Source organism: Parasteatoda tepidariorum, chromosome 8 (assembly GCF_982258835.1).
Source record: "Parasteatoda tepidariorum strain Cologne lab strain chromosome 8, Ptep-v5.0, whole genome shotgun sequence".
NCBI lineage: Eukaryota > Metazoa > Arthropoda > Arachnida > Araneae > Theridiidae > Parasteatoda > Parasteatoda tepidariorum.
In genome coordinates, this window is record NC_141762.1 from 52,075,377 (window position 1) to 52,102,550 (window position 27,174).

The 27,174-nt window shown below is 29.8% G+C and overlaps 1 protein-coding gene across 1 annotated transcript; it reads right to left on the reverse strand.

The window, feature by feature from the left end:
* On the reverse strand, positions 1–26,730 carry LOC107450252 (uncharacterized). The gene is made up of 8 exons (XM_016066012.4): positions 26,550–26,730; positions 16,773–16,972; positions 14,157–14,400; positions 8,888–9,187; positions 6,228–6,388; positions 5,516–5,649; positions 4,132–4,317; positions 1–1,306 (listed from the first exon to the last, which is right to left on the reverse strand). Exons 1-8 carry the CDS (start codon positions 26,629–26,631, stop codon positions 1,108–1,110), a joined length of 1,506 nt encoding a protein of 501 aa, XP_015921498.1. The 5' UTR covers positions 26,632–26,730; the 3' UTR covers positions 1–1,107.
* Positions 26,731–27,174: the final 444 nt, after the last annotated feature.

Consider the following 27,174-nt stretch of genomic DNA (forward strand, 5'->3'; position numbering starts at 1 on the left):
ACATTTATTTATTTACAAAATATTCATTACAAAAACCACAAGTATGTTTATATTACAAGCATTTATACAAATGTTTAGATGAACCATTACAATATGCTCCACAACTCAAAAAGTTGAATTCATATTTACAATCAAAACATTCAACTAAATTGATTTTTTTTTCCAGATGTAATATTAATATTCAAATACATACTAATTTTCCTCCTTTTTAATTGCTTTTTAATGTAATAAGTTGAATTAAACACAATGATAATATAAATTAAGATTATGCTCGATATGATGACAATTAATGAAGGAATAATATTTTTATTTTTAAGAAACTGAAACATTGGAATGAAATGAATTGATGTGTGATATCTTAAATATGGTAATGTTTTTCGCAATAGCATTGATAAAAACTTTACACAAAAATATTTTTGTATATATAATTTTTCAATAAGCATTCTATTTATTATACTTTTAATAGAAATGTATAAAATGTATATTAATTATAATAAGATTAATTTTCTAAACCTACTTTACATATAAATAGAAATTTAATGTAACAAGCACAAATGTGGTTCATTGATATAATTAGTTGATAATCTTTATTCAATTGTTTATGACCAATTGTTTTTATTTTCTCACTATTAGTTTATAAATTTCTAAAAATCTGTTTCAAGTCACTCTTTTTAAATAGAATTTATTTAAAAAAGAAGTTATGTGTTCTTAAATTAAATTATAACTTTTTAAATTGGATACTTGCAAATGATGTCACGACTGAAGGTATCTGATTCGAAAATTTATTCAACGAAACCCAAGCTTTAAAGTGACGTCAAAACACCATGCACAAGCACGTGATTAGATACAGCCGTATGAATAGTGGCAAGTATCCAATTCAAATTATCAATTAAGGAATGCATATTTTATACTTTTAAAATATCATAGATAAATTTTGTTGACAAGTGAAAATGCTTAAAACAAAATTTCAGATGCTTGGATTATTAGAATAGAATTTACTTTCAAAAAGAAAGTGTGCTCGGTAGCGTGAAATGATGTCGCTGAGATAGCTCAAAATATCACAAGAATAAAATTTCATTCTTTTGACGGGAGTTTTGTTTTGTTGTTTTAAATGATGGAGAAGATCGGGATGGTGATGTTATTGAGCTGTTGTCTGATGACGTGAGTAATCTGAGCTTCAGCTATAGGAATAACAGCTTTGGGATCCTCATTGACTTGATGGGTGATCAGCATAGACAGAGCTGATGTTAGATTGCCCAAACCTTTCAGTCGCACTGTCACGTGACCGAGTTTCCATATTTTCAACCTGAAAACAATACAGAGTATTTATGTGCAATGATTGGAATAAGATGTAAAAAGAAATGCACTTAACTTAAATATCATCTCAATTTATTTATTTATTATTATTATTTATTCATTTTTTTATTAAAAAAAATCTGTTTTTAAATATTTTATGCCTGTTTTTTATCACTGAGGGTTCCCCTCAACAGAAAAGGCTTTTTATTTCCACCATGTTTACTTACGGAAAATTATATGTAAACATTTCCCTTACTTATTAAGTACTTAATGTTGGGAAATGTTTGGGAAATGTTATTTCTTGAAATACGTAAGGAGGCAGAATGAATGAATGCCAAATTTTAGATTTTAAAGCAGCAAGTATTTTTTTTAATTTTTCAGAACTGTTTTTTTAACTTCAAACGAAAATTAAAAATATTTACTACCTCTACATTTAAAGTTAGTTACTAAGTTTAATAGCATTTCAATCAATAAAATGAAATAAATATTCGAATATATTAAGTTTTTTAAATTCTTTTAATAGATGTGAAGTTAAGTAGATGTGATAGAAAGCGAATCAAAATCTTTTTCCGTCCTTAAGAGGACACTACTAGGAAAGTCTCTTCTTTTTTTTAAAAAAAAACTTTTAAAATTTATTTTCCTAATTCCGTATCATTAATTTAAAACAAAGAATAAGGTGTCATTAGTAATTTTAGAAGCCTGTTATGTTAAAAATATTTGTTGCAAATATATTTAAAATATATAAAATGAAGCACGCATAAACCAGAATTATTATTGTATTTTTTAAAGTAATTTTTCAACTTGTGTCAGTAGATTATACTCCAAAATGAAAGAGATGTATTCTTTAATAGAGATTCAAGTCAGAATAGTGTATTCCTTTTTTCTCTTTTTTTAAACGTTTCGCTTTTCTTTTTCTTTGAATTGAAATAAATAAAAATAACTTATCTAAAAGAATAATTTAGTTCATATATTAGGTTTTTTGTTTAATTAATCATGGTATGATTTTACATTTTCATTATATATAAAATTCTAAACTTAGTTAAGCAGTACATTAGTTCATTGAGTAATTCTATTTAAAATATAAAATATTAAGAAATCCTGCCAAGAAAAATCGCATCAGAAAATTTACAAGCAGTATACTTTAATATGAATAAGTAATCTAAGATTATTTACTCACTTTTGAAATATTTTTATTTGTTTCTGAAATAAAAGAAACTTTTTGAAAAAAATAAAATCATTTTTTAAAAATTTTTTGGAAAACTTATTTTAAATACTTTCTGAAAACTAAATAATATTTACTAAAGAGTAATTTTCATATGATGCAAACCTTGCAAATCCTTAGAATACAAACAAAAAAAGCATTTAAAGCATTTAAAATATATTTTAAACAAGCAAGAAAACGCCTTTTCTTTAAACCGCTTACTTTACAAAATTTTTTATGTAGGTTAAATATATACCATTGACTTTTTTTTAAATAAAATTAGCTGGCCAAAATAGATTTAAATTAAAATTATCAAATCAAAATTGGTATCAATATAAATTATATATCTATCAAGACCGATTCTTAATTGAGTTTTGGTAGTGTAGAAATGAAAAATTACCGAAAAATCATGATAAATAATGAGGAATAAGATTTTAAAATTTGAAACTGATGTGGAGTTTCGCCTAAATCTGATGTGGTTTATGCAAAATGCGGTAGCTACAATTTAATTTAAGCTTTATTGCTCCGTAAGCTCAAATGATAGTGTATCTACTTCATTTTGCCTAAACCACATTAAGGTATTTTGCAATAGTTGCTTCTGATATAAACTTTAAGAATATTTGTCTCTTATGAAGTAAAACGGTGCTTACATTCGAAACCGCAAGTAATTTTTAATCGAAAAGGAACCCAGAACGATATCGAAATCTGACGAACCACTAGTGAAGCAAGCAAGATGATAAACATCTAAACCAATTTGCAATTGATGAATCTTAAGCCTTTAACGTGTGCGCTCGAGTTATTTCGAGCGCGCTAAACAGGCCAAGCTGTACACACTCGAGATAATTCGAGCGGCGTGGTATTTTATCCTGCTATAATTTCTCACACTCAAATGTAATCGAGAATTGAAAATAACAATGTGAAAGCTAAGAAAAAAAATCGTTTTATTGATATTTATCATTTACATAGGATTGTAAGCTATAACACTAATTTATTCAAGAATAAAATACAGCTTTTTTCCATGGCGCAGCACATCAAAACTGTCCACCAAAAGAAAAGACTATGTTCTGAAGTATGTTTTTATACATTAAAAAAATAGATTTTTTTTGACCGATTTTTTTCAAAAAATCTGCGCGTTAAGGGGTTAAAGTGCTTCCAAAAGTCGATTTTAGACTTCCCTTTGTTTCCTCTTGATATAAGGCGGATTTTTGTTTTTTAAGTTTCACATTTCTTAGCAGTGATTTGTTAAATTTCGATAACAAAATTATTTTTCCATGTCTTAAATAATAGTTTTGTGAGCCTTGATTGTTTTTTTTACATAATTTTAGACGAAGATTCTCAAAATTTACACTTGGGGCGGCCACCACGAGTGCACGAGGTGTGGTTTACGAACGCCATTTGTAAAAAATATTAGGGGGACCAGAAAGTAATGTCGTTTCGGTGCATTAAATATTCGTTAGTCTTAAAACCAATTCATTTTTTTCCTATCCATTTCGATTCATTTAAATCCAGCACTGAATGGTTGCTGCTAAGGAGGATGAATATATTATTGATTAAAAATTAAATATTGATACCAAATATCAAATTCACGGAAACGACATTACTTTCCGGTCCTCCTAAAATCTAAGTAGTCTTACCTGTCTAATCTTTGAGTTATTTCTCCTGTCGGTGAAGTAATTTGGGTGAGCTGGACTAGAACTATGACTTCTCTGATACGAGTTTCTCCGTCTCCATTAAACAGCAAAAGTCTGTAATCTTGTAACACTCTGTATTTTAAATTTACTCTCAAGTTCTCCAATCGGACTACTAGACCCAAAGTTGTGCTTAAAAAAATAAAAACAAATCTGCAATTAATACTGCATAAATATGCTTATGAAAATTGAATTGTGCGTAAAAAAATTCTTTTTAAACATTTTAACGTCATAAATTTTATAATATCAATGTCATATATTTTGTAAATTTATGAAATTGTAGAAATGGCTCTGTAGAATTTTTTCTTCTGCAATTCCGCCAAAATTGGTTCATACGATCTTTCTTTCACATATGGAAAAAGGGACTAATATCTTCGCATCATAATGCGTCCAAGTAGGGAAAAGGTAAAGTTAAATCTACCGGAAAAGAACTCAGATAATGACCTATAGACATTAATATATGATTTCTGTACTATAATGAAGCACTTTCTTCATTGATGAATCAAAAAGTGAAACAGAAAAACACAGCGAGTTACAATAAAGAAAAAGAGGGGAGTCTATTCGATCTCGCTTGCAATACTCCTTTACTTCTGACCTAAATCTTTTGGGAATCATTTCCTCTATCAAAAAATTTTATTTAGTTCATAATTTCCCCACATCCTATATTTTCCAAATGTTTAGAAATCTATTTTTTTTAAATGCTCCCCCTAAACCAAGTCCAACCACAATTTTTTTTCTCCTAACTTTTGAAGTTGACTTCGTTCGATCTTGTTAGTTTTCATGCCATATTGGCCAATACTTTTTCCTCGTCGTAACTCGTTTATTATTTCCTTTATATTTCTGCGTTTCTTTCTTTCATTCTATATTCTGTCACTTAAGAAGATCTTTCAGTGTAGTATCAAAACGATATTATGCCTGTTTATGTAACATTAATTGTACTCTTTTCGCGTTGTGATTTCACGCTGTGTCACATTCTTTTCGCATTATTCTTATACGTGTTTTGTTAATCTTTTCCATTTGTTTAACTTAATTCAACCAACTAATGTCACAGCAAAATGAAGATTATTTTCCCAATCGGAAAACCAGTATCACATTCTTTTAAAAATTATTCACAAAATCATTGTAAAATTTTCCTTCCGTCAACGTATATTTATAGCTAAGTAAATTAGGTATAAGAGGAATAAAAACTCTCTGTATATTGCAATAACATGTTGCAAAACTCTGTCCAAAATATATTGAAAAAACTAATGTTGCCGTATATCAACATATGTAATCGCAACCATATGAGGCTGAACTAAAATCATTTTCTCATAGTTTTAAAGATACTTACGTGGAATTTGTGCATTTTACGTAAGCATTCTTCCTTCTAGATAAATTTGAAACTCCGCGGATACCACCATTGTATATAAATACTGTCAACATGTCGTCTACCTTGACTGTGGTATTCGGAAATGCAATTGGCTCCTGTTTTAAAAATTAGAAAATATATTAAATACTTTAAAAACTAACTAAATTAAATCTCACAAAAGTTTTATTAAACAAACTCTATTCTTACCAGTTCTTAAAATTTACAAAAACTAAAACTAACTCAAAACCTAAGCTTGCTATTTAAATAAAACATTTTACATTAAATATCATTACTTCAATCGTTTTTTTTTTATTTAACAGTCTTACTAAATATAAAGTTAAATTCAATAGATTATACAACACAATATGAAATCAATCTAATCATTTATTCCTGCTAATTTTAACATTCTGTATATATAATTTTAATGATCCTTTTTGTGAGCCTATTAATTCGATTGGATTAAAATAATGCAATATTATATCAATCCAATTTTTATTAACTTCTACTAATGATAAAAGCTTCTCAAAAAATACAAATTTAATTTAAAGTACCGAGTAATAAAAGAAATTATGTTTAAAATCCTGAAAAAAAATTATAATTATTTATTTTCGTAAATGCTTTTTTCTTTTTTTTATCAATGCTTTTTATTCTATTTTATGAAATATATAAGTAAATATTTCTATGATCCTCAAACCTGGAACCGAATCAGACGCCTTCCAAAACGCAACAAAGTGTCAACATAATCATCCAAGCCTTCACCGTTTTCGCATGGAACTTGTCTCTTTCTACGTGGACTCCTACCGTCAATGGTAGAACCATCTGGTTTGGCTTCGGTAATAAATGGAGACGTATCTTCTGAAATAAAAAAATCCTTCAGTTAAAAATTAAAACAAAAGCTGAGGGACAAAATAATTCATATTGGATTCTATTCCAAAATTAATCTGTAATGGTTGTTCTACATGGAAGTTTCATGGTAAAAAGCAACCTGCGAAGATATATCGCAAGCCGGGACATTTCTGACAGATTTTCCAAGTAGGATTTTTTGCATCTTTGCCATTTCTTGATTGAGTTTTCTCCTAACTGAACAGATTATATAGGACTCCGCATCTTGTCCTACATTATATGGAACTAATGCAATTTTTTAAAAATTTAGGGTGCAAAAAATCATAATTTTAAGGTCAGATAAATTTGGACAGTGAGTTTAATTTTCCCTGATTCATTATACAACGCAGTATTTCTATGAAGAATTTTATAATACATCTGAAGAGATGTATTGCAAACAAAAACAACTCTGCTTTGCTTAATTTATTTATTTATTTTGGCATTTTTGTAAATCTTTGCGCAAGTTGTTTTTCTAATTTGAGAGGTTTAATATATTCTCTATTTTACGGGGTTATTGTATCCTCTCAGAAACTTATGCTACGTCAAATATCATATTTTAAAAATTTTTACTAATTTACAGCACTCAAAATTGGTGCTAACTGCATGCTTAGGAAACAAAATTATAAAAGATTATCAGTAATGAGTATAGTTCTCTTGACTCAATCTTTAGAACTTCCATATATTGCAAAAAAAATGTTCATAATACACTCTCAAAATTATCTGTTGAACGATAATATCGGTATCATGAACTGTGATATGGTTCAAACTTGTTCAAATTGTAATAAAGTGACATATTGAACCATTTTCTCTTTTAAATTGAACCATAGTATAATGCTATAAAGTTTAAGATGTACATTTTATGGTTTAATAATCTATTATTTGGCAACAAGACAGAAATTTGGCAGTAACAATAAATTAAACTTAAAGTTTGTACTTCACCCTAACGACCATGAAAAGGAATGTACTCTGTTTCTATCTTTCCATTTCTTTCATTCTTTCTCTTTCTTCTTTTCTCTATCTAAATTTATCTCTATAGATTTCTCAGTATTCATTAATTGGAATAATTGAGCAAATATGAGAAAGTATTTTTAAGGGTCATTGTCATCTGATCTCTAATCATAGCCCACTTGTTCTTTAATCACATACTCTAACCACCATAGAACAAGCCCGTATATGCTCCATTTCAAGATAATTATAAAATCTTGGTTAGAAGAAGGCTACTTTGTATTTTGCCCAAACCTAAATTAAGGCAAAGTAGCTACCCGGATAGCTGCAAGATTAATCAGAAACTTATAAATGAACGTTAATATTAGAAAAAACTCTATTTTAATTCTTTAAATGATTTTAATGATTGTGAGACATTATTATTACATTTATTTCAATATAAAAATCATTTTAAAATACTTTTATAAATTAAAATTTTTTTAAAGTTTAATTTGTATGCATTTATTTATCACGAAATTCAATCCAGTTTTTTTAATTATTCCAGTTAAATGTCAGTCCTTCGGTAAAGTAAACTATATGAAGGTGCTATCATAATGCTATTTTGTGAAATAAAATGAAATGACCAAAAAACTCCAGTGAGGGGTTTTCTATATTTTGATCCATCATTTAGAAACGATCTCATTTTTTAATGATAATTAAGACTTTGAATAATGCATTACTTATTAATTAAAACCTAAATTGGGTTAAAAAAATAGTTTGAAAATTTATTTTTTCATTTCGTATTTATTTTGTCAAAATTTAATGAAAAATGTAAAGGAAAAACTACTCGTATTAGCAGTGTCAGAAATCTCATCCTTGAATAATAACGTTGGGTGCTATGAAAGCGAAGATATTCCAAAAGTATTCTACAGAACTACATTTGATAGTAAATCCTTTCTTTGACTCAAAACCCAGATCAAATTATAAACAATTTAAAATCTATTTTCGAAATGGTGCAAAATACTTAAGTTATCAGACTAGTGCAAAAAGATTATTTGGACAAAGTCTAGCTTTTAAAATTGAGTTTATTATAAATGCAAAATCCTTGTACTCTTCGCTTTCTAAAAATACTTTACTTTTGTTTGTACTTCAATTGCTTACAAAGTTTTAGCAGCTTTTGTGCAACGTGATAACAGTGGAAGACTAATGATTATGCGTCTATAAATGCGTTTATCTCTAAATCACACATTTTGCACCACCTTAAACAAGATATCTCATGTTGTTTTTAAAATAATTGTCTACAATTTTTCATGAATGTTTCTAATTATAGCATACATATATTGAACGACAGATTAAAAGAAAAAAGTAGAATTTAATTTTTTATGCACGTTTATTCGCAAAGACTAGTGCAGAAATTTTTAAAAATTTGCTTTTTAAACTACACTGATCCCTAACTCAGTAGTGTATTCACTTGCTTTTAAGATAATAGTTCAAAACATAGTTGATTACGTTTTTTTTTAATAAATATTAATCTCAATGCACTCTTACCTTCTAGTAATTCAAAATCTGGATCAATAAGGGTTGATGTGAGATCCGGAGCTACAGGTGGATACATTTCAAACCAGGAACTTGGTTTAGAACGTCCCATGACGTGAGCAATGGCCTGCTCTAACCCTTCTTCCGCTAGTTTTTGTACTTTTTCGACTACAGCAGCACTGACTGCCTGCAGGAGCTCTGTCGCTTGTTGCAAGGCTCCTTCGTTTTTCTTCAAGAAGGACGTGAAAGCATGCGTTGCCGAATTCCAATATGTCCTAAATGCAGCTTGACTCAATGATAGTATGGCGTTACCTGAAAATAAAGTTGTAATTATTCTTCTTTAAAGTAAATAGAGGAACGAATAACTCTAAGAGTGCAACTACGTTGAACTATATGTCTGTCCAAGATGAACAACAAAATTGTGCTTATAGAAAAAATTCTGGTAAAATTATCATGCTGTATCGTAATGACATTTGTGTTGAAAAACAACATAATTCTGGTTAAAACATACTGCAAATCTCTCCATTCGGTATTTCTCCCCGTTTATGTGATACCGGTTTACCGGAAATGGAAATCCTTGTTTCAAAATTACAGTTCTTATTACCTACCACATATTTAGCAAAAAATACTGAACTAAAAAATAAATTTAACCAAATAAATAGTTTTTATGACAAGCTCTAAGGTATCATGATAAAATTACAACAACTCTACATATTGTTGTTAATTTTACCAACGTAATACTAAAGCGCTTCGGGATAAATTACGGAGCTTCTTCGTTTTCCTATAGAGCCAGAAACACCGTCATTCTTACCATATTCTTATAGTTTTGACTATGATTTTTTTCTCAATATGTAATCAAGTTTCAGAATACGATATACCTCATCAAGGAAGCCGTGATGGCTCAGGGGATAAAGCATTCCCTTTCCAATGAGATGAACCAGGTTCGAATCCCAGCGATGGCTGGTCGATATGAATTGCGCATCCGGCTTGCCCCGACCTCAGTGTTAACGTAAAATATCCTCAGTGGTTGATGGATCATGGGTTAGAGTTCCCTTGCCGTCCGGCTAACCGTGAGAGCTTTTCATGATTTTCCTATCCATCTAACGCAAATCCAGATTAGTTCCATTAAAAAGTCCTCCACGAAGGTAAATTTCTCACAGTATTTGATCCAGGAGTTTCCTTGTCTTCTGGGCTGGATTCAGAATTACAGGGTTAAGACGCTGAACATTAATAGTTGTAAACCCGAAAATTTTGGGTTAAATGATGGATTTAAAATACAAAAAAATCAGCATTGAGGGTGAATCAAGTTTCAACTATATAGGGCCAAACGTGGCTCCATTACCTCCAACAGTGTAGGATCCAAAATTACTCAGTTAAACTTTTTTGGTGCTTTGGTGTTCATTTTTTCTGCAATATTCCTTTGAAATACACCACTTCCTTTTTGAACCGTGTTGTATGAATTTTGAAATGATGGTCATTTTAACATTTAAATCTGTATTTATAAAAAAAATTATCAACACGAAACAAATAACAAAAATATGACGCTGATATGCGTCTTTAAAAAAAATTACAAATTTTTGAGTCAATCATTTTGAAAGATGTTTTTATATTTAACCAATCATTTTTTTCTGCACTCTCAGCATCTTTATACATTTAATTTTCACGTGTATTTTATACATTTTTAAATTTGGCACAAGGAAATTTAATGTGTAAAGAGTATCTTTTCATTTTTTGTTCGTTTTATTCTTTCAATTTTCAATAATAAAAAGTTTGGGTTCAACTCTAGAAAAATACGGTGTAAATAGGTCGGTACAATTTAGTAAATAAAGAATATCTGTATGAGAAAAAGTATTACATTTCCTATATTTGTAAAACCACATAAACAAGAAAATTTTTAAAAAAAATTTAAAGCATATTACATCGCAAAAAAATTCTAATATCTAAGAAATTTATTTTTAAATATATATTAACAAAACATATATCTCTTACTTACATGATCTCTATTTATTCGACATAAAATAAAATATGACAGAGATTTTTTTACGCCTTATTTGTTATGTCATTACAATCATTTCTTTTAGCTCCCTCTCAATGGGTTAGACCACCCATAAATAGAAAGGATTGATCCAGTTTTTCTCTTAAATATTGCTAATAAAATAAGTATTTTATGATTGAAGTGAAAAATAATGATTTAAAAAGATTGACAAACATTATGAGCTATCAAATTATATCAACTTGGAAATTTTACTACGTTTCAAAAAAATGGAAAAATACTTTTTATAAAAAATGTTTTAAACCTCTCTTATTTTTTATACTTCTCTGAAAATATTATCTGACTACTTATTACGATCTCGTAGGAAAATTATTTCTCAGCAATCCCTCCTAACGCACAAAAATACTTAGCAATTCAAAAAACGAGAACTCCTTAATCAAAACAATTATTTAGTAAATATTTAGGGAATACGAGATAAATTGCTGAAATATATATGATTTTTTTTTAAATACGTGACTTTTGCACTTTAATAAGTTTCTGAACTAAACAAAATAAAATACAATTGTCTTTAGAACTTTTCAAGGAGTCAAAATCATATTTGCCTCGTTTTATACAATCTTATATTTTTTTTATTCGTGCTGTTTACTATTCTCTTCAGGTTGTATTTAACTTATACAAAATATAATGCATTTAAATAGCTTAAGTTTTGTAAGTAAAGAGTACTGAACACATTGTTTACTCAATATAGTCATTTCTAAGTGCTGTAGTGGCAATTACTTCGAATTATTTTTCTTTGCCAAAAGCGTTTTTTTTTAATTCAATAAAAAAACATTTAAAAATTAAAAAAAAGGAAAATGTTTAAAGTTAATATGAAAAACAAAATAGAAATGGTACTACTGGGTACTATACAACTATTTATAGTCCTTCGACATATTTAAGTCGAACGGGGGGGGGAGGGAATAATGATTAATGATTTTCATTCAATGTTGTTTTCCATTGTTCCATACTGGGTGTATCAAAAATGACCAAATATTTAAAAACCCAATGACAGAAAAACGAAAAGGGATAGAAATGTACTGTTTACGGTGTTACCTTAGGTGGCTAGTTTTTCAGTTTACAAAATTTCAAAATTAATTGCCAAGTTTCTCAAGAGATGGCGCTGTTAATTGAAAAACTATAAAACGAGTATCAATAACATGACACAATTTGAGAACAATATAAACCGAAACCCGTGCAAGTATTTCAGCTGGAACTGACAAGGGAAACTAGGGAAGTGTGACTCGCCAATTTTGAAATAAACTAGTGGGATGTATGCCTTATTATATTTTTATTATATAATACTTATAATTTTCGGGGGCAACATTCGTTTCGGCCCATAGAAGGTCCTGTGAGAGATAAAAAATAATTCAATAAATAGAAAAATCGATATTTTATTACTTCAATGCAGACTATTAGTTATTGCAATTGTCTCATACTCCAATTAATTTGTATGGTTAATTAATTAATTTTCTAATTAACAAATCAATTAGCAAATTAATTAATTATTAATTAAATATTAATTAATCAATTATTAATTAATTGATTGATTTGCAATTACATACTCCAATTAATTTGGTATATTTTTGGAAAAAAAAAGTAAAAAAATTTGATGTCAATTTTTTTTTAATTAACCTAACAGGTTTTTCTGAAAAACTACAGATATATAAAATTTTCAAAATCAATTTTGAGAATAAATATGCATTATATAGTAGGGGAGAGTTGGATAAAGCGGGATAGTCGGACAAAACGGGATACGTCGCCTTGGGACCAGACTATTGCAGCTATCTTGTGGGCAACGACAGAAACGTGTTATTCGACCGTGATTATATCATTCTCGGTGCGTCCCGCCTCGAAATCACTATTTGATAGAAAGTTATAAGTCTCAGAACTTTTTTACTCTATTTTTTAGCCATTTTCTATATTTACGTGCGTTGTTTTTTACATTGTACTGCCTACACATATGGGAATAAAATTCCGGTGAGTATTAAATTTAATTAATCATTTATTTACCAATATTTTGATGTGCAGTCTATCTAATTTTTTTTTCATATTTAGGCAGCAGCCATGTTTGTTTCAAAAAGTGTCGGAGTCGGACAAAACGGGACACTTGTGAGTTGGATAAAATGGGATAGAGTTTTTTTTTATGTCCCGTTTTATCCACCTATTTATTTGTTGGATTATTACCTTTTAAAATAGCCATATATTAATGTAGGCCTAGGCTTTTTAAACAACTTATTTATATTAGCTATATATATTTTTGAAAAATTTAGTCTTTTTATATAGTAATGCAAAATTTGTTTATTAACGTTCATTATTAAGCATTTAATTTTCGACTCTAGGATTTCACATCTTTCTTTAGAATTAATTGTAATGTATTTCTCTGATGAAGACTTGAGCTTTTTTATGTATAAACAATATTATTAATATATTCGCATTATTTAAAATTTTATATTTATATATATGCAAAAATTTAAACATTGTAAACCCTATCCCGTTTTATCCAACCCAGGTATGCTAAAACGGGATATGTAAGAGTTTGGAAATTAATTTTTTTTTCTACTTCACAGTCAGTAAAATTAGTTTAAAATATGTTTTTTGTGTACTTCGATAAATGTTGTAGCTACAAAAAAAATAATGTATGGTTTTCCTGAACAGATATTCCGTAGTAAATATAAACAATAATGGTATCCCGTTTTATCCAACTCTCCCCTACGTGAAAGTAAGTACCACAAAATTATTGGAGTATGAGATAATTACAATAACTAATAGTCTGCATTGAAGTAATAAAATACCGATTTTTCTATATATTGAATTATTTTTTATCTCTCACAGGACCTTCTATGGGCCGAAACGAATGTTGCCCCCGAAAATTATTCCTCATAAGGCATACATCCCACTTGTTTATTTTAAGATTGGCGAGTCACACTTCCCTAGTTTCCCTTGTGAGTGATAACTTAACTGAGTTCAGCTGGAACTGAGTGAAAACATAAATAGTTTTGTCCCGTTAACAGCGACATCCATTGAAGAGCTTTGCAACTAAATTTAAAAGCTTTATATACGCCAAAATGATTTCTAAAATAAACCTAAATGATTCCAAAATGACCTTCCAGGAATGAACGGCTTCATGCAGCAAACCGTTCATTTATATCTCCTTCCATTTTTCTTTAATACGCTTTTCAAATCATTAGTCATTTTTTGGACATCCAGTCTATTTTCCCTCATAAAGAAAAAGAATTTGAGAATACCTACCAGAATGAGATGCATCCTTCAGTTCAATTCTTCCAATCCAAGTTGCTACTGCATCGTTTACTTTGGCTTCATATATACCTTCATCCACTAAAGACTGAGAGAAGGGTGGATTGAGGAAACCCTTCAGTTTATAGCTGGCCATCACTTTGACTTCTGGGAATCTCAAAAGAACAGATGTTCTTAAAATATCCAGATTAGTTACGATGTCCCGTAGTTGAAAATTTCCGAGTCCCTCCACTGAGATCTGAGTGGATAAAGGTAACACAAAGATAACATTACTATGGTAAATCAATAAATTCATATACAATGTGTTCTGTAAAAACCACCCTTAATACGTATTTCTTAGCTCGCTGATCAAAATTACAATTATACATAACCGGGTTCGCTAATGAATATTTTAATGAAGAAGGAACAAAAACGCGATCGAAATCATATATAATACGATCATTCGATGAAAAGATATTGAGGTGTTTTTTTATTTTATTTTTATTTTAAACACTCTGCAGAACGTTTCGTAAGGAATAGTTATCAAAAATGAAGAAAAAAAGCACACATTCTGTAAATTGTAAATTATTATTAAAGAAGGGAAAAAGCAAAAACGCTACTGAAATCTGACGAATGACAGTTAAGGAAGGCGTGTGTACGTAACACCAAAACCTACTTTATTGAGGGATGAAACAATGAAGAGTCAAAAAAATGTAACTAGAAACACCTTCTCATTTCAACCTGCAACCAAAGAGTTTTAATATTTTCTATACCAGCCTTCTTTAATCGTGATTTGTCTGATTTCAGTAGAGCTTTCGATGTTTGCTCTCTTAATCATTGTTTTGCAATGTTTGATGGGTTACTATTTTTTCATTTTGTAAGGGGTCTGAAAATATATATTAGCTGGTCCATAGTAATAAAAAATATATATATATATATATATATATATATATATATATATATATATATATATATATATATATATATATATATATATATATATATATATATATATATATATATATATATATATATATATATATATATATATATATATATATATATATATATATATATATATATATATATATATATATATATATATATATATATATATATATATATATATATATATATATATATATATATATATATATATATATATATAAAAATAATATATATAAAAATATATTTATCTTTGCTCGGTAAATACCGGATCCCACGACCTCGAAGAGCTACAGTGACCCTTAATCTCTTTTTCCTCTATCGAACTTACACTACGTATTAACTGAAATGCTAATTTCAACTAAATACACTTATAGTGCTGAGGTAAGTTTATTTGATGAGAAAATTTTAAGTGTATGTCGTCACAACTAAGTGCTATCAATCGACCAATGCAAACGTTTAATTTGTATCTAGGTACCGCAAAATTTGATTGGTTTAGCTAGATTACGTTTAAGTTTAGTGATTTCGACTTGTGTGCTTTTAAAATGAATTCGATATCCAAGAAGGATGTAAAAACATACATAATGAAATTTAACTTATATTATTTCTGGATAAAGTAATTCAATTGTAATCTTGAAAAATGATACAATGTTTTATTTTCACTTAAAATAGATAAATAAGTATGACAAAGTGATAAAATTTACATTTTTATAATATTCAAGAATCTGAAGAAGCTGTGAAAAAGCATAAAATGTATTAATTTAAGTTAAACCATGCATGTAATTGTTTCAAATTGTTTGTCATTCTTTTTATGAATATCAGGTTATGGCTAAGCCTCGTGGTTAATCGGAATTGGGAAAGAAAGTGTTATTGTGAGTCATATTAACACTTTTTCAAGCTCCTCATAATACAGATGACCACCAAATAATTGTAAAGAAGTACTGTGAGAACCTCGCGTAACCTAATATTGGAATTCACGTCAAATCTATCAGATTTAGTCAGTAAGTTGTGCCACCTCCCGTTTAGCAGTCACTGCAAAAACTTAACAATCTTACAAAATGAAATCTTCCGCGTGTCTTTGTAATTCAGATTTTAGGTGTTGGCGTACTATCCCGTCGACCATTCTCGCCAAATCAGAAAATAAATTTGAATGTAGTTCAAATTTAAATATTTTCTCATTTATTTGCGTGCAATAAGTAATATTTATATTTTGCCCATTTCTTCATGATTAATTACTATGTAAAAAACTTGAAAGATACCAAAATGGCTCTTGCACAGTGTTGTCGAAAATGGTTGACGAGATAATATGTAAGTACCAGAGATTTTTATATTCGGAACGACAAAATAGTGAGTCAAAAAATTGTGGAAAAAATGAAAAACAATCTTTGCGGCTTTTTTTTATGACAAAACACACAATTACTGTTCAATATTTAAAAATATATATATAATGGTGTGAAATTAAAATCTGTTCCTGCTGCTTCCTTTGACGAAAATTCACGAAGTTTCTAAACAAAAGGGAATTCAAAAATGTGCTGAAAATAATGCTATTGATGAACAATACTTTTTTATGTATATGCACAGCATTCCATCTAGTTTCAAATCAGACACAACTTTTTGTAAACACATGATGTAATTATCAGTTTAATAATAAGTGGGGCAGTTAATATTAGAGAATTGCTGACTTACTTTCTTAAGTGAAACATTAACAAATCCTTTAGGTTCTTGAACTGTCAGAGTGAGTGGTTCCATTTTAAAAGGATCCAGAACTAAGATATGGCCAGCTGAACTACCGTGCAGGACTGTGTTTCTGGCGTCAGACATTTTATTGATAAGTACGGAATGAAGGCTGTGCAAAATAGGATCATTATCATCATCTTGCTTGATGTCTGAAAACACAATGAAATGCAATATTATTCTTTTGCTCCCAATCCATGACGCAAAATATAGATGCTCAAAATTCATGCCAAATTTATATACGTTTTTTGGTCATAACCTTCCCCTGGGAAATGCTCCAGGCGAACATTAAGTCGAAGTGAGAAAATAGATATCTTGAAAGGATATACATTTCAGAAAAGCAATTGATTAAAAATTACAACGTAAAATAAAAGGAGCAGTAGAAAGGTAATTTGTCTGCACCGGTAACTGAACCCGAGCTCTACTCTTTTATCCATCCCGCCATTTCGTGTTAAAGTAAGGCATTCCGCAGCAGCTCGTTATGGGTTATGGTTAACCATTTCGTGCCGAATGTCACAAATACTTGCCAGCATAAAACCGTATCAACCAGGGTAAAAAAGATTAAATTGGTAACCGAAGTAGTTCTTTAGCAGTTTATTTGTAGGCGGGATTATAATTGTTTGATTTATTTAATTCACCATTATTTAACAAAACTATGGTTCAAATAAAACTATTGAGTTATACTTTGAATTAAAGTAGTTATATTAATCATTTATATTGAAGTAAAAGCAAAGTAAGTCTGTCAAATTAACAACGCCTACATTTAAGTTACCGTTTTTTATTTATTTACATCCTGATTCTGATCTTGTACGAATGCTTTCATGAATACCCCCTCATACCCCAAGGGGTTAAGTCTCTAAAATTTAATGATAAACGCCATGATTGTTACAATGTAGTCAGCATCGCGCACAGGCCGGCATTACTACTCAGAAAAAACTGGTACCCATCGATTAGAAGCTGGGTCATACAATGTTAATGCTTCTAAATTCAAATAAAAACTGTTCTCCAATAATACATCGAGATGACAAATTTATGAGTAAGGAATGTTACGTCAAACATTTGAATCGATTCCTTTGATTTCGTAACGATATGAATGTCAAAAGTAAAGAAACAAATCTCAGGGACTGCTGAATCGTGAAAAATTAGATTTTCATTTCTAAGAATGATCTAGAGAGTTAATGTTTTTAACATTCTACACAAGAAAAACAACTTTATGAAGCATTTAGATACTATTTTTTAACTATTTCATTGCTATTTATATAGTTATCTTTATTTCTAAACAATTGCGACTTTTAAAAACTAATTTAAATTTGAATAAATATTTTAAACTAAGTAGTTTTAAATTAGCTAAAGAATTGAAATTGATTCTTCAGTCTCTCGGTTAATCTTTTTTTCAGTCTTATTAAAAATATATAGAGAGAGTAAAAAATGTGTCTGTACAAATCTGTACAAAATGTGTGCAAATCTGTACAAGTGTGTGTGTACAAAATGTGCCTGTACAAAAATTGTACAAGTTTTATTTCATCTCACACGTTGAAAAGACTGAAATGTAACTGAAAAAGCTGGAAAAATTTAACCAATCTTAACAATAATAAGGAAGTTTCATGAAAATAAAAATTTAGTAATTTTACTTAACAGCATTATCAATCAAAAGGCATTTATACTATATGTAGTGATGAAAATGAAAGGAAATTCTATGATTATGATCTATTTTTATTATAAAGAGGAACCTCAATGCATTTTAAATAGAAAATTTCGTACAAGTAACCATAATGGTTTGGATTGCTTTTAGAAATGCGTAATGCAGGAAATAGACATATCTTTAAAAGATTATTAAGGAAAATGAAACTTTTGATCTACTGTTATGAGTATTATGTTTTGAAAGAGCTGATTTGGAAAGAGCAATTATCCGTAATGTTTAAGAAACTAAGCTAATTGTTTGGTGTTAAAAATTGATTGAATTATTGCCTCCCAATTTGAAAGTTCCAAATGTTCCAATCTAATTACAAAAACGCACATTTTGAGCTTTTTTTTTCTTTCAAAAGTGCATTTTATAGTAACTCGCATTTTGAGCCAGCTGCGAAAAAAGGTTTAGCGTAGCTAAAAAACATTTCTGCACCATAACTGTTAACATATTTCGCGGAAGTGTATGACATTAATTGCAACATTTAAATTCGTGCTAAATTTTTATCAGACCAATATGTGGCGAATTTATAATCCTGAGCATTTTTTCCATGACGTCAGATCTGAAAATGTAATTTTTTCCCGGAAAAATAGACAACACATGTAAACTTCAAATATTTTTTCCATCAATAGGTATACCATATATTAGGTATCATAGGTATACCATATCATATATCATAGGTATACCATACCATATACTAATTAAAGAAAGCCTTGAAAAAATTGATGCGACGTCTTTAAAATATGTTAATTCAGTATGACACGAAACATTTTCGCTCTTTTTACTGTATTGTATGTGCATACATTTAGGAAAAATAAACGAGCAGATACGAGTGAGATGTAACAGAAAGGCTAATTTCGTAAAAACATTTTTTTCATTTGGATGTGGAGTATAATTAGAACAACTGTAACGGTTCATTAAATTCAAAAGAATTTTCTTTGTTTTTTTTTCTTTATCTATTGATCATTTATTAACGCTCCGCTGCATTCGGCCACTTGGAGTAATTCACGATTACACTTTTTTAAAATATTTTTTTTTATGGAAAGCATGTGTCATTTGTTTATACCTGTCCATTTCCTTTACAATATTTCCATATCATTTGGACGATCCACTTATTTTTCCGCAACGTTGCAAACACCATAAACTGGCTTTATTATCGCTTCTTTGGAAGTTAACCTAAAATTATTCCTGTTAATCCTTGGCACACAAAGAAAAAATTGTTGTGGGGCTTATTGCTTCATTTTATCTGATATGAAACGCTTCAGTTTTTTTCAGTTCAAAACAAGAAATATTTTATCTTCTTTGCTTTGATATTACGTTTACCAGTGTTGTAACGAAAAATATATTTACTAATCTATGTATGGGTTCATTTCATAATGACTAACGTAACAGTTACGGGTTTTTTGAAATATTTATTTGTTAAAATAAATGCAAATGAAAATAATTTTATCTCAGTCTTGAGTATTTATGATGTAAATAATGATTATCTATCCAAGAAAGAAGGAAGGATATTATTTTTAGCTATTAATTAATTCTTCATAGTGTGATTTTTTGCCCAAAAATAACTTTTACCTTTTTTTATTAAATTTTTCTTTATAGTTTGATTTCGAACTTACTTCAAGAATGTTGTGACTTATGTACAGTGTAAAACATTCCGGATCAAATTGAAATATCGGCACTTTGCTTGTATTATCCGTAAAATTACTTCACCGCAAAATCCATTTTTAACGTAAAATCATATTTGTACCGTAATTTTTACGGCAATATTCATTTCATTAAACTGTTTTAGTCATTTTACGGTAATTATTGCTGTAAAAATTACAGTACATCAGATATTTTTTGCTCTGTAACTTGATCCGGAATTTTTTTCAGTGTATCTTTTGTCTTCTCTACATGTTTTTTGTCTTTGTCATCCAATTAAATCCAAATTTGAAAGCCCTCACCACCTTGCAAGATATGATGTTATTAGCTTTTGTGTAAATTAATGATCTGACGCATGTTTTTTTTTTTTTTTTTTTTTGAAAAAGAGTTTAATCATCCCCAGCTGATACCCTTAAACTTGTCATAGTCCTTGGGGTCCCACTCAATATTAAACTCAACAATTCAGAATAATTACGTCGAATATTCTAACATCACATTTAGAAATCTGAGAATGGTAATTCTCAAAATTAGAAGACACCGTTGCTCCTCGTTAATGCTCGTCAACCTTCAAAAGGATAACTAAGTGCAATCTCAAAAGTATACCGAGCAAACATTGTTGAGAGCATAGCATCCTAACACAGTCATGGTAATCAAATATTGATCAATACAGAAAAAAATCACCTTATGTAATGTAGGAATTGTGAAGGCTAATAAAACAATTAGAAGAACTAAAGAAATTTCCGAGGAGTAAAAATTCTAATGTGTTGTTTAAATAAATTAAAGCAAATCCCCAAAAATTAACAAAATAGAAACAGCAAAAGAATTCAATATCTGCAAAATTTCTTCACTGTTTCTCCCTTTCAATTTCCAAGCTTTATATTTTTTTTTTATTCTATGTACTTAAATATTTCGTCATATGAGATATCATAACACACCACTTTCCCTTTCACTATTAAAAAAGTTATGAATCGTGTTGAAATATTTCTAACACTACTCATTAAAATCAAAAACTAATTGCTTTGAAGCATCACGTAAATGTACAGCATGATAAAAGTGTTAAAAAGGGAATTCTTTTCCAATAACTATTCCAATATGTGGTACAGGGTTAGTGCGCTCGCTTATCAAGCTTATTTCCTGGATTTGATTTCTAACTGTGACTGAAAACTCAGACTTTTTTTGTATTTTCTAATTAACTGTGTAAGTCTGTATGGTGCATGAAGCCGAATACTTTTGGCGAAATTAGTATTTGAACTGTGTAGAAACAAATAAATCCAATGATTTTAAATTTTAGCAGCAGGTTTTGCCTAAATTTGAATAGTGTAGAACACTGTGTTTCATTGAAACTATCATTGGGTATTATAGTATCTATCATTTTTATGCCATTTTTTTAATTAATGTTTCATTCTAGAGATATTTAAAAACCATTTGACGTTAGTAATGAACTTTCAAATTATAAATGAGATATATCATTTAATCAACTGCTTTATAGATTTTTAAAAACAAAATATTTAAAGAAATTTTTTCCCTTCCTTAATTTTCCAAGTTTAAACACTCAGGAAACCATACTAATAAACATTTAGAGGTTACAAATATGCATCAAAACTCTAAACTGTCCTTATTTTCAGAATATGGTTACTGACTTCTAAATAATCTTTTATACATTTTTATTTAAGTAAATGTATCCAATGTGTTCATATATTTCTTCTTTCTGGGATCACTTTGTTTAGATTTTGTGACAGATTTGGAAGCGAAAGCTCTTAATATCGAGATTTAGGTAATCGAAATTTTTATAACTAAGTATACATAGTCTGCGAAATATTAATTAAAAATGTAGGTAGCTCCTTAAAATTATAATACCCTTTATGGTGGTATCAGTAACTAATAGCTCTCATCCTCTTGAAAATTTACCACAGACGGCTTCTCAGTTCATGTAAATATCGCTTTAAAATCCTTTTTACATTCTTCATTTCAAGCATATGGCTTTCAAAGACGGATTTATATTTACCTTCTTTTTTTTCAAATAACGCACAGTCCGACAAAAACTCGTTACTCCAAAACCAATTTTGTCATTACGGAAAGACATTCTGCCAACTAATTTTCAGCATATTGAAGAAAAAAAAGAGAATTAAAACAAAATGGAATTTTTTTCCCAATGGATTGAAGAGGTAGCACAAGCTGACAACTATATATAATTTGCTTCCTCCTGTTTGGATTGCTTAAAAATGCCTATTTGTCCGTAACTTCTAATACGAGACATTTTCCGTCAAGTTCGCAGGTTCAGCATTGCTTGAAGTGTGTTTAAAAGCCAAAAATATGTGATTTATATATTATTAGACTTGGCCGAACAGCGATATTTCTTTCTTCAAAACCTAAGAGACCTGATACACTATTTATCATAAATTAAGGAAAAATTACGAAAATAGCAATAACTCTCCCGAAAATAAGCCAATCCCAATGAAGTTTAAATATGTTGTTAAATAACAGCTGCTAAGTAAAACTACAACATATAAATTAGTAGCAATGCAATGGAATGACGTCATCTGACGAGCATAAAATTGAATGTTTGATCGCAAGCCTGTACTTGGGCAACAACTTTTAACCACTGCCTAGGCATCCAGAAGATTCAGCTAAAGACGGTCAAATGCTACTAGGAGCGTCAATGACAGATATTTATCGCTATGTTCATGAAATTATAAAACCGCAACTCTAATCAGTTCAGATCCTCTCTTTGCTGCAGCTTCCGGAAGATTGGTGCTACCGTTTACTGTGAGTCGAAGGCTTCACGGAAGTCGTTTGTTTGCTAGTCGACCAGTTATTTGCGTGCACTCTCGTCACACCATAGATGGGAACGTTTGAGGAGGGCGCAGATCCTCTGGACCGCTAACCAAGGGAGGGCTGTTTTTCCCCCAGCTGAGTTCAGGTTTAGCATCCAAAGCAATAGTACATGTTGTTTGAAGAGAACCCGAAACCCATTATCATCCATCAAACATATGCGAAAGAGATGCATACAAAGGAGGCAGTATCTGTATGTGGGTTTGCATATCTTGGGAGGAGCTCAGAGACTTGTATGTTTTTCCACGAAGAGCCATGAATATTAACGGGTATATCGATGACATCCTTAATATTATGTGCACCCTTATGCTGGTGTAATGGATGATGATTCCATGCTACAAGACGATAACGCAACAACCCGCAGGTCTAGCGTCGTGGATGTTTATTTTCAGCAGCAAACAATTCAACGCATGGAGTGGCCAGCTCGATCAACGGACTTGAATTCTATTGAGCATGTTTTGGGATGCTTTGGGAAAATGTGTAGCTGTTCTTTAACCCTCCTCATATACCCTTGCCACGCTTGCAACTGTTTTTCAAGAACAAAGTCTCGCACTTGCAGTGGAACTCGTAGAACGCGTAATTGAAAGCATTACACATCGCTTTATATGATGTATTACTGATAGATGTGATCAAACTCCATACTGAAGTACTTTTTCTATTACCATCTGACTCATCTAATTTATGTTATAAATTATTATGTGTACTATGTTGTTTTACACATCATTATGTGTACTGAGTCAATTTCATTAAACTCTATGCGTAACTTTTTGAGCTATGGTCATTTTTAGATGTTTATTTATGATAACCAGTGCATATCACCAAGCTAGGCATACATCAAAAGATAACAGTAAATTTTGGGTAAAGAGATGTTTAAATTTATAAAATAGCAGTTTTAGAATAAAAGATTGTTCATATATTATCAAATATCAATGACTTAGTCATCAACCCACCAAATCTCCTCATGACTAAATAATTCTCTTTAAAAAAAATTCCAACATAATCTGGTAAAACTTAATTCGAAGGTATATGAGCATCAGACGAGAAATTTTTTTTTTTCCAAATTTGATTAGCATCACCTATTAACTGTTATTATGTGGTACAGGTATTTTTTGGCACAGATATTTAAATGTAAAAAAATAATCGTAAAATATTTATTAATATCCGTTATTTTCATACAATACGCCGTAAACATTCTGTTATGAACATTTTATTTATTTAGTAAGTATTTCTAGTCTGATAGTTTTTCAATAGATTTCGTTTCTATAGTACACACGCAAGACTTACACGCACTTCTGTGTAATAAACTAAAACAATTTATTTATATTTATTTTTAGTTCTAATTGACAGTGTCGACTTGGCATTAGCATATATCATTGCGATGCCTAATTTAGAAGGGAATAATTAAACTTTAATAAGACATTGTGGGGCATATTATGGTCGTATAATAAAAATATTCACCGTTTTTTTTTTTGATAAAAATTCTGCTAGTATAACGATATTCCTACGCTTGCTAAATAATTTTGTGGCGTCATGAATAATTTTTTTTCCAATGTTAATTTAATCTCGAACAGCAAAAATAAATTTTTATATCTCATACAGAATAGATCTAAGCAATTCTGGGATTACCAAATAATTGCAACTCGACAATAGATCAATCGAGTTGCAAACATTTATGGTTCATTTGTTAAAAGTAAATTTAATTCTTTCTTTTGTTGTATCCTTCATTATGCCTGCTCCGTTTCACAATACTTTTTCATGTTTGGCTCTAAAAATACAAAATCTATTCAAGCACAACACTAAAACTAGATAAAGCACGCAGCTAAAAAGGCCCTAAGAGACCAGCGTCTGCATGATCTACACTGTAGAAAATTCCGGATCAAACTACGGTATAAAGTATCGGCACATCATTCGTAAAATCCATTATACGTTAAATTCATTTTCAATATAAATTATTAGACTCGCAAGATTATAATTTTGAGATGAACGAGCATTAAGTAAATAGTTGGTCCCACAAGTCATCAAATAGAGATCGGTTCTTGTTTTTGGCAATTCAATTAGCAACATTATTCAGTGGTTAATTTAGTTAGTATGGCTTTCATTGCTTTATACATTTCCCAATGTATTAAAAGACACGAGTTCCAATTCTATAGATACTCAAAACACTCGGTACAGTGTTTTAATTATTTTAGAACGTTGTAAAATAATTAGTAATCATTCTCATCTTGTCCCCAGTAGTATCGAAGCTAAAAATTAGCCCCACAAAAGTCCTATAAAAAGATGCACCGAGAAGCCGAAACTTGTGTGCCTAGATATTGCTCAAATGAACCCAGACATGCTCCGAAAGTATACACAGTCTATCTAGACGCCTTGATGGATTAAAAATTAAATTCGAATTAGGACAAATCTATATAAATTCAATATAGGCTGAGCAACGACTACGAAAAATTAATTGAATCAGACAAATCTGTACAGAGCTTATCTGGGCAAAATATGGGTATAATTATATATCTGCAGATCAGCAAGCAAATTTTTTAAGAGCTTAACCCCTTCCTTCTCACTCCCGTGAAAATGACGGGGTGAGATTTCGCCCGTTATTTCTCACTCCCGTGATATTGACGGGTTGGAGTGTTCAGTAGTAACGCGCCAAGAAGAATAAAACTAATTCATTTCTTTTGCCCGGAAAACATTTTATTTCTCATTTTACACACCTGATGGCAGTACCAGGATATTTTTAAGGTAATTGTAGATAGTCAGTTTATTTTAAACTAGTTGCAGCACTAATCAAATACGTAATACAAATACAAGAGCCAAAAAAATAGGCACTTTTATGACCGTTTTCTTGAAAATTAACCGATCGATAAGGGATTAAACAAGTAGTAATTGAGTAAGTTAAGGGATTAAAAATGAATTTTCACATTCTCTTCTCAATTTTTTTTTTTTTTTTCGAAAAAATCTGAGAAGGCAAATAATCTTCAAATTCTATAAGAACTTTTTTATCTGAGTTGAAAAATGTTCTGCAGATGCCCTGATTATCTGCAATACCCAAGGCCGTGCTGGAGGATTTCTGTTACCGGGATCCTCTGTCGGTCAGAGTTGTATTGCTACTACGAATCATGTGCTTTAAATATTTTTAAACTATTGTACTACGTAACAGCTATATTAGTTTACTAATTGGCTAGCATTACAATAAATTTGTAAAAATTTGAAATACTTTTCAAGTTTATTATAATTCATAATTTTATAAATTTTTATTTTTCAATTGCATGTATAGATATTTGCTTGATAGGTCACGCAACTTTTAACTTTTGGCAACCAGTCAAAAATTTCAACAAAAAAAAACAAAAAGAAGAAGAAGAAAAAAGAAACATGCAGTGACTAGACTACAAGATCATTTTGAATATCAGTTTGTAAAGATTGAAAATCCGTTCATTCTGTTCTGTGACCGACCTTTCTTTAAATTCAAAATCATTAATATTTCATGTGTGAGAATAACAGAATGAAATTTTCTCATTCCAATGCGGGTCTATTGTCAAGGCAAAATAAAATAAAGAAGACATTTGAATAAATCTTACCTATATCTTTCGTCTCTTCTGAGAAAATCCCCCTACTGACTAGTATCACACACAATATGAGGTACAAAATTCTATTCCCCATGATGGGTAATAGGAACTGTTACTTTTTCGAACAACTCGCGAGTTCGGACTGAACCTCTTAAAAAAACAACTTCTAAAGGAGTGACCCAGTGAAATTCGGGAAGTGGGTCGTTGAGTCTTGCGGCCATTCACTTTCTAACGAGGAAAAAAGGGAAAGAACATTTGAGGAAGAAATATTTGATGAAACGATTTTTTTATTTATTTTATTTTTACGACACCACTAAATGCAACGACTCTTACCACTCCTCGTTTTTTTTTTTTTTTTTTTTTTTTTCTTTTTTACTATTTCATTTTATTCTTTTCTTTTCCCTTAACGAACTAAACTTTTAAGTTTGATTAAGGAATTTTGGCAACAATGGGAAAAACAGACGATTTGTTAATTTTTTTCTTCTTTCTTTTCGTCTCAATACGAATTTAGAAATTGGTGAAACATGAAATAATTGCAGTAACTGATGCGTTTGCTTTTTCACGGTAGCTGGAAATAGAATTTTTAAGTGACATAATAATATTTTTAGGAAGTCATTACAATGAAGAAGTATTATTT